Source organism: Callorhinchus milii, unplaced genomic scaffold (assembly GCF_018977255.1).
Source record: "Callorhinchus milii isolate IMCB2004 unplaced genomic scaffold, IMCB_Cmil_1.0 Scaffold24, whole genome shotgun sequence".
Classification (NCBI taxonomy): domain Eukaryota; kingdom Metazoa; phylum Chordata; class Chondrichthyes; order Chimaeriformes; family Callorhinchidae; genus Callorhinchus; species Callorhinchus milii.
The window spans coordinates 4,507,873-4,520,963 of record NW_024704765.1 but is presented as its reverse complement, the minus strand read 5'-3'; the positions used below and the strand labels follow the sequence as shown (position 1 = coordinate 4,520,963).

Below are 13,091 nucleotides of genomic sequence, written 5' to 3'. Positions count from 1 at the left end.
TGTGTGTGAGCAAGAGAGTGAGGCCACTGTCAGTGGGGATTGGGGATTGGCATGACTGTCGGTGTTGAATGCCTATCCGGAAGCGTCATTGATTTTTAAAATTCATTACTGACTGCTTACTGCTGTGTAGGAGAAATCTAAAGTGACTTTGGTGGGTTGACTGAAGGATAGAGAACGTTAAGCTAATAATGCCTCCCTTTAAAACCACTGTTAGCAGCAACAACAAAAGTTTAAACTTGTATAGTGTCTTTCACATCTGGAGGAGGTCCCAAAGCACTTTACAAAGACGGAGCGGGAGCTTAAGTTGGGGGAGAGAGAGAGAGAGAGAGGATGAGTAGCTGAGCACAGTATTAGATGGGTACAAGGGAAAAGTGGTTGAGAGGGTTGGGGGCAAAGTGGGTGGAAGCTCACGCACCATTGATGGTGGGGCAGAAAGGGAGAGGGCATGATGTAGGCCAGAGTTGGCAGAGGGAGAGACCATGCAGGTAGGTTGTAGAAGTAGTGTGGGGTAAGGCCACAAATGAGGCATTGAAAGGTAACCTGGTGTGGGGAAGAATGCAGGCAGTGGGATTCTGGATGGTCTGGAGCTTGTTGAAGCTGGAGTTGGGGAGCTGGCAGGTAGGGCATTCGAAATGTCATGTCTGGCGATGACGAAGGCATGGCTGAAGGTTTCAGAGGTGTGGGGTGGGGGGAGAGAGAAAGCTAGTGACAAAAGGGTGGAGGTAGTGACAGGTGGGCAATGTTGTGTACGTGGAGGAAAGCAAACTTGATCAGAGTCCATAGTAAAGGTTGAAGGTGAGGTGGTACAAAATAGGCTTCCTGAATTGGAGTGAGTGATTGGGGAAGTTAATACGGTCACTGGTTTCACTGGGGTGAGGAGACGCTGACGAAACGAGACGAGAGCCTTAGTTTTGTCGACATTGAGTTGGAAAACGTTATGGTTCATGCATACTTAAATGGAATAATTGTATAGCTTCAACTGTTAAAGTGTAGTGGATTGGTGTCTTTAGGTTAATGTAATTTACATGTGGTAAATATTGATTGATAAACTTTTTAAAGTTACTGAATTGGGAATCAGCTGATAGCACAGTTACCTACTCAGGGTGGGACTGAAGCATGCAGTCAATAGGTTGATCCCCTGAGCTGCACTATGTTAGTGATTCTCAGCCTGATGGAAAGATGGTCTCAGTGCCGCTGGGGTGGAAAGAAATCTACCCAGGTTCTGTGTGGATGACAGGTGAGGACAGGACAAGATCAGTTCTGATGCCACCTAGAGACAAATAGCTGCTGCCACTCGCTTGCCCAGGCTGGGTCCAGGATGGCTGCCATTATTTTCGCTTTGCAGGCTCGAATTTCTACAAGTAACACCAGGTAATAATTACTTTGAAGTTGGGATAGGACTAGCTTCTGCCAGAGATGTTCGTACAGTAATGACCCAGCAGCTGCTTTCATTTCGGTTTAAAGGTGTAAAGGTAAATGTTCCATTAGTGAGAAAAACCTAAAGTTGCCTTTGATTTGTTTGGTAAATGTTTGCATGTTATCTAGTGGAACCATCAGTTTAACTCTTTCATTTTTTTTTCTCCTACTTGATTGACAGTGTGGAGATCAAGTTACACAATGTTCGGTTGCTTTGTTTGTTGGCATCCAAGATAGTGTAGCTCGTGAACATTTAAGCGGTGCTATTTTTAGGTAAAATGTGGCCTATTGTAACCGGTCCAGTTAGTTAATATCCTTTACCGCTTCCTAACAAGTTTGCTGCTCACAGACCCACCACTAGTGAGGCTCGGCTCACTGCAGGGCACTAACCGGGGCTTCTCACCCAAAAATATACAACCTGACAATCTGCAGGTATCCAAGACAGTCGAGAAAATGCTGTCCATGTCCTACTCCGAGAACCTGAAGGAACGGATAACTAGGCACCATTCAGATCAATGTCTGAACCAGATCCGGCAAACCGATACCATTGAGATGCAGAAGCTACGAGAGGTCAGGGCTCTGGCACAGACCAAGAAGATGGAGGAGTTTCTCATAATGAACAGCCTATCCCTGGATGACTGCACAGCCTATCAGACGGGCATGAAGTATAGGTAAGACCAATATTGCGTAGAGCATGTCTGGGAGTAGATGTTTGTGATCCTACAAATGGAGGGGAGCACCACCCTGTTCTGGAGTGCCTTTCTGTTGAGCAAATCCCATTCTACTGGTTCTTGGTGCTGTCTGTATTCCTAGGAAGAACAAAGTGAGGTCTGCGTTGACTCAAGGAACCAGTGTTTTCAAAACTAAAGTGGGTTATAAATTTTTTGTGACAGGATGAATTTGTCATTTATAGTCCAATTCACATTTATTTATTTAGCGCCTTTCCCACCACGAGGACATGTCCTGTTGATTTTAACCTCTGATGCAAACTCTGCCGTCTTTCAGACAGTTGTTTGGTGGCTTTGCACTAACAATAACAAATCACATTTGTATAGTGCTTTTCACGTCCGAAGGATGTCCCAAGGTGCTGGACAGTCAGGAATCTGGACCCGAGCTGGTGGTTGGGATCAGGAGAGGTGGAAGTTGGGGTAGAAGAGTGACTGAAGGTATGATCGAAGAGGAGGGTCTTGAGATAGGTCTTGAAGGAGGCGAGGGAGGGGGCGAGGCGGAGGGATTGTGGATGGAGTTCCAGAGGGTGGGGGTAGAAAGACTGAAGGCCGGCATGCCAATTTGGGGCGGGCAAGGTGGGGTACATGAAGCAAGCTGGAGGCCGTTGAGGACAGCAGTGTCTCTGGAGTTTAGGGTGGAGGCAGAGAGGTAGAGTTGGATATCATCCGCATACATGTGGAACAAGGTGAGCTCCCTCCTTCTGGCCTTACCTTGTTTACTTTCTGACTGAGAGTTAAAATATTTTAGCTGAGTTAGTAAAACCGTTCGCTGTATTTTTTTCAAGAAATCCCATCTTCAGATTTTTGGTCTTGCATTCTTAGAGAAATTGCACATAAGTCACGTTAGCAGATCAGCCAGCAGTCCACTTGCTCATCTGGTTGTAATGAACCTTTGTTTTTTAATCATCAACATTCGGTGTACAACTGGAATCTGATTTTCAAGCTGCTAGATTCAGGAAAGATTTTGATGACCCAAAAAAGGGCCCATCCCTTTAAGAATAGGTCTTCTGGCCTGCCCTTATCCTACTAATGTTACGCAATTTAAGGAACTGTGCCTTATCAGATGCCTTGTTTCTTGGTGCTGTAATTTAAGTTAATGTATGCATATGTTACAACAGGCGATGGTCAGATTACGCTTTTCTATTGATGAGGAAGGAGTTGAGTTACTCTGTTATTAACTACCTTTTGTGGTAGCCATTGGCACCCTAAAGCAGTCTTGTTTGACACATTTCCTGGGCTAGACAAAGGGCTCAAAGTGTTTGATTGATGTTCGCTTCTGAGTGACCACATAACAGGGTTATCACTGAGCTCCAGTAATCATATAATAATGATGTGCACGTACAATGTTGAAACATCTCAAAAAGCTTTTCAGGCCATTGCTGTCCAGTCTGACTGTCATATTTGACAGTCAGTTGGCACAAAGTAGGTCCAATGCACAGCTGTGTAATTTTTGACCAATTTATTGAACTGTTGACCAGAATATCAGGAGAAACTCCCTTCTCTTTTACCATCCATCTGGACCACAGTTAACCATCTCATTTCAAGGAAGGCACCTTCGACAAATTCCTCTCAGCTAGAGTGAGAGCAAGATGGAATCTTGAGATTGGAGACGATCATTAGGAAGATTTTCACATTTTATTGACTGGTTTAAAAATAGCACAAAATGGCACTCTGAGGGTGACATCCAATGATTGCTGGCTGTTCTTGCTGCTCAGTTTTTTTGGAAATAACACACAGGAGTATGATTGACTTTGTTTTGCTCTTGTGCCTCGCTAGATACAGTAATTCAATCGTGTTTGATTACAAGCTGCACTGTACATTATTGGGAAGAGCAAAAGGCATTGAATTTAGTGCTATAAACAGATCAGTCCACCTGAACTGAACTCATCTAATGGGACAGGATGGCATATTGTGTTAGAGCGATGTCCTTCCTCCCCCAGGACCTGTGTTTGAATCTATTCCAGACAGACAGATGGGAGTTAGTCTTCACACAGTAATGGCTGTTAATGGCCCTTCTGTAGTGAGTCAAGTTAGTTTCCAATTCAGTTCCCAGTAGGTGATTGTACAGTGCAAACTCAGCATTCGCTGGCCATTATTCAACAGTTTCACTCACAGAAGCCAAAAGCTATGACTATGGAAGGCAGATGGCATCTTGGTTAGATGCAGAGAGGCTGCTCTGTGATTGCCATTGAAGTCTGAATTGCGCGTGACCAGGACCGATCGTGACCAGGACGACGTAATGCTATTGTTAGTCCAAAGTAGAAAGAATTTCCATTTCATCATCGTCCTCCCTTCCTAACCTTGATCACACATTTCCCCGCTCGACCAATCCACACGGTTCTCACTGTGCATTTTTGTACAGTGTTGGATTCTTACTGTTGCAGCACTGTTGAAAATGAGGGAATAATAGAATCACTGTAGTCGCAGCTGACTGGTAAGAGGTTAGATAGGTGAACTTTGTGTCTGTGTTCATCATGCAGGGTCTAATCATTAAATTCTGGTCTGTTGCTACTTGAAATTGTAAGAATTATCATCATTTTTGGAAAATTTTCAACTGATATTCTTTTTTTCTAGCAGTCTCGCGTATGTTTAGAACATTCACTAACCTGCCCGAAATGGAAGATGTCTGAAGTAGACCTTATGTGCGAGACCTCAGTGAAGAGAGCAGGAAAAATGCAATCATTATTTTTCCTTTTAAAAGCTAAACAAAACTTGGAATTGAAGAAAACGTTGAAGCTTGAAGGTCAGGGTTTTGTATTTAGATGTACTTAAAAGCTCTATTAAGTTATCAAGGCTGCCGTGAAACAAGAAACCCCCCGGGAGCTGTGTGACCACATGTTAGGCTGTGCATCTGGCCTGAAGTAGCCGTGAAAGATTGATGCCATTAGCTAATGATGACACTCAGGAAATGGCCCAAAAAGGGTTTTAAAGGATCAAATATACAACAGTGTTTAATCTTCTCCAAGACTGTGCTCCATCACTCTTGCCCACAGATACTGAGGAGGAAATCTAGCCTCTGTGAGCTGTGCTCAGTGCAGGTCAGAGCTGGGATGCTTAGGATGCCTCCAGGATGGAGTATCATTCTTGTTTCGCAATCTTCCATTGATTTCCATCAATTTAGCTGTTTGCTGAGCTGTGCTAATGGACTGCGCTGCCTATCTCGGTGTATTTTCAGCAGCAAAGTGAACATAACTGTTAATATAAGCGCACTAAGTCTTCATTTTCTTCCTCTGACCATAAATGTAAGGCACAAAATACAGAAGCAGCACCTAAACGTCAGTACACAGCATCGCCTCTATCATCGACCAGTAATAATAATAATTCTTACATTTGATATAGAGCCTATGTAAACAAAAAAAATCAGTTTTTCATAGGGAAACTCTGGCAAGTGTGTTGCCTATATCAGTCAATTTGCACCCATCCAGGTCCCTAAAAACAGTCTTGAAGTGAATAACCATTTTTTCTTATTTGGGGTTTGTTGGCCAGAACCATAGGAGAAAATCCCTTCTCTTTGAATAGTGCCATTGGGATCTTTAACGGGACTGGACCTTATTTTGGCATCTCATCCAAACCGTGGGATCTCTGTCAATGCAACGCTCCCCCCAGAGATGCCTCTCCAGCACTGCATTGGAGAGTCAGTCTAGACTATGAGCTCAAAGTCCTATTGTGGGGGTTTGAATGAACAAACGTCTGGCTGTGCCTCTCTTGAGCGCGCTTAACTGAGCCAGGCTGACACTAAAGATTACAATGAGTTATGTTCTACACCTCTTCCAGTAGAGGGCACCTGCTCCACTGCAATACATGCAGCTCACCTCAGTGCTTAAGCTGCAGGTGGGCCTCGGTTATATTTACTTCAAACTTGAACTAAATGGCTCATGGCCTATTCTGTTCATATCACTTGTATGAAAATGCGTTTAGTGATTATACGTGGATGGTGTGATTCTAATTTAATTAACACTTCGGGTTATGGCACACTAATTTGTTGGTGCTTGTGTGACACAGAACCTCTTAGCCATAAACATGGTTTGTGGTTTCAGTTTAACTGCCTTACGTTGTTTACAAAATAATTTCTTTGAAAAGGAAACAGTGTTTTATTGTAGTAAGGATATGCTGGGATGATCATTGGAAAATAAAGCACTGAACAAGAAAAGGCCATTCAGCCCATTGAACCCTTTCACCTCCTCCCCACACCATATGCCGCATGCTTCCTCATGGACTTGCCCACCCCCAGCCAGTCGTCGTTACTATCAAGTGATTTGATGCTTTCTCTAGTTGGTTCTCAACCTTGGAAATGGTTCTGAAGAATTTCTTCCCTTCCCCCACCCCCGAGGTAAGTTGAGAGAACCTCAGGGAGTATATCTACCTCCATGTCCTGCGTAATTCATCTTTGCATCATTTTGAATAAACTTTCAATGCACCATTATTCAGCATTTATCCTGTCTATTATATTCAATCTAGGAGCACTTCATTTGTTCTGATGACTGATGAGCATTAAATGATATATCTTTACTGATTATTATTCAATTACAGGATTGTTGTAATTCACTTTGATTTGTTGTGATATTTGGTGCTTTTATTGAATATCTGACGAGCACCACAGGGCTGGAATACTGAGCAGTACAGGTCTTACTCGATGACTGAACCAGACTGGGTGGCTGGATGAAGACGTATTCTCACACACAAGAGAGGTGGGGTTGGAGGAGATATGTTCTGACCTTCTATATGTTTACCTTGTGTAGATTAACACGGCTTGTCTCCAGCTCCTACAGATTACATTCCAGATATATTAATATTGAACAATCTCTAGAGCATAGGAAAATAGAAAGATGGTTCAAAGAGAGGAATGTTAAAAATGTAATGCTGAAACCTGAAATCATCAGCATTTTCACAAGGTACTAGTACTCTCGGGGAGAGAGAATGCCTTGTGAGGCGTTTTAATAATAATAATGCTTGCATTTGATATAACACCTTACCATGTCTTCGAGACGTCTCACAGCGCTTCACAGAATATACTGCAAAGTGAATTGACTGTATATGTTGTAGTGGAAATATCAATGATCCAAATATAACTGAGTGTTTTTTGCACTCCTGTGGAAAAATAATTATAGATGACTCCATAAACATAATCCTTTCCTATTACTACTCTTCGACCCCACCTTCAGTCACCTTCATAACCTTATCCTCCCTGCCTTCCACCCCTCCTGATCCCAACCCCCTGCTCTGGTCCAAATCCCTGATTGTCCAGCACCTTGTAAAGTCCTCCCAACATTAATTATCACGAACAAGAGAGCTGTTGTCATAGATGTGTGATAAAAGCTTACATTCTGTAATGAGTTTAACAGCAAAAGCTGTTTTGTGTGAGTCGTACTGCCTGCATGCCTCTGTTGGCTTGTTTGCTTTTATCTTAGCTGTGTATTGCTGGTTTAATGAACATATGTGCATGTTTCTCTACTGAAGGGAATTGAGAGTTTGTTCATATTTTAATTATCTTGTCTCGGGTTAGCAGCCAAGAGTCTAGCTTCTGACCATGCAGCACTCGCTCCCCCAGAACTGAACTGGAGTGTTAACCAGGATTGTGAGCCCAAAGTCCTGATGTGAACCTCAAAACTACAACCTGATTCAGAGGCAAGACTGCTAACAATTGAATCAACTATATGTTGATCTCCTTTTTAAGCATCCCAATCATACATGCCTCACTGCAGTTTCACATACACTAGTAGATAGTGACTATGAAATGTTGAGGCTGAAACATAAGAAAAGAAGCAACGGATGTAGAGCAAGAGAATATAGATGGGCGACAAGAAAGAAGAGATCAGGAGAGGGTTATATTTTGATACAATAAAATAGTCACGATGAGAAAAACAACATCTGCCTTGCCCTGGATTCACAACAGGGAACGGTGTCCTATATTCACCTGTAGTTTCAGCATTGGGTCCCTGGTGAGATGGGACACAAACCATTCATAAGTAGGCAGGCACACAGGAAGAAGATGCTGTGAGTGTCTTGACTTTTTTTTAGAGGGGAAAAAAAGTGGAGAATTGGAATAGGTTTTAAATTCCTATTACTACACTTCGACCCCGCCTTCGGTCACCCTCCTACCCCTATCGTCCCTGCCTTCCACCCCTCTTGATTTCAACCCCCTGCTCGGGTCCAAATCCCTGATTGTCCAGCGCCTTGTGACGTCCTCCCAACATTAAAGGCACTGTGTGTAAATGTAATTTGTTGTTGTTGTCCTGCCTGTTGGTCCACTGTAGTACAATACATGAATAGTTCTGCACAGGACAGCGACGGGGTAAAAAGCTCTCATCAACAGGAGAAACATCAAAGCCTGGAAATAATTTAGTGGTTACTGCTCCTAAACTCTCCTCCATATCTGGGAATTTCACACATTTCTTTCATCGCTTTGGCTTTTTTTCCAGCAATAAGCTCCCAGGCTCTCGGAGAGGAGAGGCAGTCACTGAGGGGAAATTGCTTTACATTTTTTTTTATCTTGGGATTTTGCTTGCTTAAATGGCACAAAACAGTGAGCATTTGGGCTTGTAATGAAGAAGCACGTGGGCAGTGGGGAGGATTAGTTCAAGACGATTGTTGAGCTTTGATACAGAAGAAAACACTGTTTAGCACTTTTCCTGTAGATTACGTTTAAAGGTGCACGTTTGTAACAAACACCAACCAGCCAAAGTCTTTATAACCGCTCCCTCCTTCCCTCATCTAAACCTCTCTAATCAGCAAGCGCCAGATACAGCTTTTCTTAGGATTTTCTATTTACTTACAATTGCTTCGATTCCCCTTTTTTTCCTCTATTATTTTAAAGAGAGCACTCGCATCTCTGACAATGCAGTGCTCCTCCCGGCATCTTGACTTGGGTCTCAAGCCCACAACTTTCCGAATCGCAGGCAAGAGCGCTAACAGCTGAGTCAAACTGATACCCAACAGTGAAGCAGCTCACTTGAGAATGAAGAAGATCATTAGTTCTGATGAATCAGCGGGTTTGAAATTTAAGGAGGTGTCTGGCCACAGAATGGCAGAGAACAACACTGCCCGGGTGTGGGGGAGGGTAGCTGGGAAGGAGAGCACAGAGCAACCACTCCCAACACGTGTTACAAACTCTTCCTCTATGGCAGTAAATGTTAGTCTTTTTAAACTATTACTAACTTGACTGCTCTACATGACTCCAGAAGTTTCAGTTCAAATGACGTGCTTTGTTTTGTGTTTATACACAAGAATAATGGAATGATTCATCAAGAACCCTCCCTATCAGTCACTGTGATAAAGCGCTGCATGTTCCACCAGTCCCATGTTCAAAAAGGTTTCTTCTCACGTCCAGCTAAACTTTACAGTGACAACCCCGAGCTAGCCAATATTGAGAAGACAGCCACTTCCTCACCATCATACCAGTGAAAACTCTTCAGATCGATCAGCGGCTGAACCAGAGAGATAGGTTAGCCTTTTGGGTAGAAAACTTTGTCAGAAGTTGAGTTCTGATAAGTGATCCCTTGAACAATTTACCCCTGTCTCTCTCTCTCTTTCTCTCACTCTCTCACCGTTGCTATTCTGCATTTATTTAATTTCACTTTTCTAGCATCTGTAATTTTTATTTTTATTTGAACTTCAAACCTGATTGCACAGGGATCAGGATATGGTGCGGTGCTGAATGCATAAGCAGCCTATGTGTGTGCTGTGCTGACAGGAATCAAACGCCTCGTTCAAGGGAGAGTCCTTCAGTTGATCACCACCTTGTGCTCAATTTGTTGCCGTAAAACACCAATGTTATTTCTCTGCCAACATGTCCTTCAAATATATACAAGCACTGGAACAGGTATATCCTATACGATAGTGCCATGCAACCATCCTTCAGCCCGGCAGCATAGCCAATTCACCAGCACAGGCATGTAGACAGACCCATCACCACAATAGCACTGCTCACTGGGGTTGACCACATCCCAATCAGCAAGGCTCCCTGCCTACCACACACACACCAAACTTGTTTCTCTTTGCCTTCCTTTTTTCCCTGCTTTAAATTCATTGTCTTTTCCACCTTAATCGCCCTTTTTTCCCATGATGTCAGTCAGGCACTTCAAGGCGTTTGTGCTTTGTGAAGGACACAGGTTCCTGCTGCCTCTTGTGCGCTGCACAAGAACAATGTCTGAATATGTCAGAATTGAACTGTGATAAAACCGTGCACTTCTTTAAATTCCTGGTCTGAATGAAGACTCTTAATGCCGAGAAGTATAGCCCGAGGAGGAGCTGTTTCTAAGGGTGTTGGTTGTGTTGGGATGCCCTCAGTAGATTAGAAAAGGTCACTTTCGAGCCAGTCACCGTGTGTGATTGTCCCTGGGGACTTTCAGCACCTTCCAGTAGACAGTAGATTAAGGAGGCTAAGCTGATTTTTGTTCGTGCTGAATGTATGAAGTGTTAAGATTCAAGCAGGTCTTGTGATTGACATTGATTATTGGAGCTGAAAAAATAATGGCATTAGCCCACAGCATTAGCACACCTTCCAGATGTTTCACCTCGGGCAAACCGAGTGATTTCCCTTATCAGTTTAGCATCAGAGCAAGAGAAGTGACATGATAATAAGCGTGCCTCAGAGTCTCACAACGTCACCGTACAAAACAGCCAGAAATATCCTGCCCCCATCAGAATGCATCAGCCAGGCTCCCCTTTCATTCCTTTTTATTTTTCTCTTCTCTTGCTAAATAAATTAATTAAAAATGGATGAGTTAACACAATGATGAAAGCTGCCTGCAGCCTCCATGCCTATTTGGATGCAACGTAACACCATGGCCTTAACAAAGCAATGCAGTTTTCGGAATCAACCGGTGAGGGATCCTTTGGCCAGTTTTAAAAGGGAATCTCGTTTGGACATTTGCTTTGAGTTACTATTGTCAGCAGATATTTCATTCTAATGATTGGCAAATTTCAGGCCTCCAATAACTCAGTGGGTGGATCTCCACTGGGGAATGTGCTGGTGTTGGTGTGAGATATCTCACCAGTCCATGCTTCTCTCTTGTTTAGAGTGCCAGAAGGTGTTAATTAAACTGGGCGATGTGTGGGCCAATATCAGATTGTCTACCATGTAACTAGTTTACAGAAGGATCCCTGGAGCGTGTGGGTGGCAGTGTTGAAGTCCGTTGCCATATTCATGCATTGTGCAGCCATGTAATAAACCACTGGTTTATCCACCTCTGTGGTTCCTCACATGATAGTTTAGCCTCATTGAGGTACAGTGTAGGGGCAACAACAACCTGCATTTATATAGCACCCCTCACACAGCGTGGTGTCCCACCTACCCTACAGGATGGGTGGGAAAAAACGGGGTCCAGGCAGCTTATAGCGCTTCTCCACACCTCTCAGTGACGTCAGACTTCGGCCTTGGAGTGCATCTCCAACTATGCTTGCAGCTAGTAACAGGCGGGAGATTAAAGAGTAAAGTCAATTCAGGTCAACCAAGCACTAGTATGTTAACCAGCTTCCTAACATCCACACAATGCATTGTAGAGAATATGACTGAGTTTTGTACATCAACAGAGAAAGCAATCAGTGTATAACTTGTGTAAGTAACCTGATCAGGGAGTCGCTGGTTACTCTCAGGAAAGTCTCTCAGAAAGTGAGAGTATTTAAGATGTAATCTTTCTGACATGTATATTCTGAACACATCCTCTTCTATTCATATTTTACGTCTTTATCCTGTGTTATATCACATTGATACAAGGGGCCTCGATTATCTGTGCCCTCAGCTATCACCTGTCTGACTCTGCTGTTACCTCTCGTTCACCTCCATTATCTGCCAATCTCGATCATCCTCTGTGAACGGGGTAGATGTAGATTTGAAGCAGATCAGAACAGAAAAAGGCTGGAGCTAGTTATTGTAACATTTAAAATCCTGTGGGCAGCAGACCACTTGTTTTATTTATTCATGATCTTAATAGAAGCTGTTGTCATGGGCTTCACGTTGGGATGGGCCTTAGACGACTTCTCTGATGTCCTATTTGTGTCTATGGACAATTGCTTGATTGCCAATGTGCTTCTGCCCTGGTCTTCACAGTTTTTCTCTCTTTCCCTTCCACACACCCTGCTGTAACTTGACAGACAAGACTGATTGAATACGTGTATTGAAGTGACCCCAACTTGAGTGGAATTCAAGTGCATGCCCCTTTAATTGGGAGCTCTTTGCCCCACTGCTGGAATTGCCTCACTGCTGCCATTGCTTTTAATGCTACAGACACAGCAAAGAGGATTCATAAAACTATTGTGTACGCCTCACCGTTTTCTTCAGACTTTTAAGTGGCAAATATTGCTCTTGGTGGGCCCCACCAAATGCCACTCCAACTCCGACTGAGCAGAGATAAACAGCAGGGCTGAACATGTGTGCAATGTAGGAGTAATGAAGTGTAATATAGCGCAAACTGCTGCTGCTCAGTGTGTTTAAAGACTTAATGGAAGAGGAAACGTTTAGCTACTGCTCTGATTAAACCAAATAAATGAACTGCTTGCTGTCATTATCCACTTCTCAGTGTTAAATAATATTGTGTACAGATACTCACAATACACAAAATTTTCCAATGATTGCGGAGTGAGTTATAATTTTTTCTGCAGTTCCCATCGTTTTCTGTTTCTGCAGTGGCTGTTTCCCCTTTAAGAACTGCTGTGTGTCATTTGTCACGGAACAGCAGATGAGTGATTTGTGTTATTTCCCTTTCTCTCCAAGTTCTCACCGCTTTTCGTTTTGTTATTAATAGTTGATTTGCTGCCTCCTCAGATGTGGCTGAGTGACCATCTAATTGCTTGCAGTACACACTGTAATCCCGCTGTGTGTGTACTGTTCTGACTGCAGCGAGCTCCATGCCCACTGTGATACACTAGTCTGACCAATGAGGTCCAGCTAGCACTCAGCTCCAGCTGCAAAACATTCCAGTATTCTCTTTTAAGATGTGAAGCAGAGTT

The 13,091-nt window shown here is 43.4% G+C and overlaps 1 protein-coding gene across 7 annotated transcripts in view; it reads left to right on the top strand.

Moving 5' to 3' along the window:
* kcnab2a (potassium voltage-gated channel subfamily A regulatory beta subunit 2a) overlaps positions 1 to 13,091 on the top strand; it is an 80,717-nt gene that overhangs the window by 39,385 nt on the left and 28,241 nt on the right. For 2 of the 7 annotated variants that reach the window (XM_007897881.2, XM_007897879.2), the window contains exon 2: positions 1,849 to 2,087. The exons of the other annotated variants lie outside the window; for them this stretch is intronic. In XM_007897881.2, coding sequence (XP_007896072.1) covers positions 1,870 to 2,087 — 218 coding nt within the window. In that variant the 5' untranslated portion in view covers positions 1,849 to 1,869. The remainder of the gene's footprint in view (positions 1 to 1,848; positions 2,088 to 13,091) is intronic. 7 annotated transcript variants of the gene reach the window in all.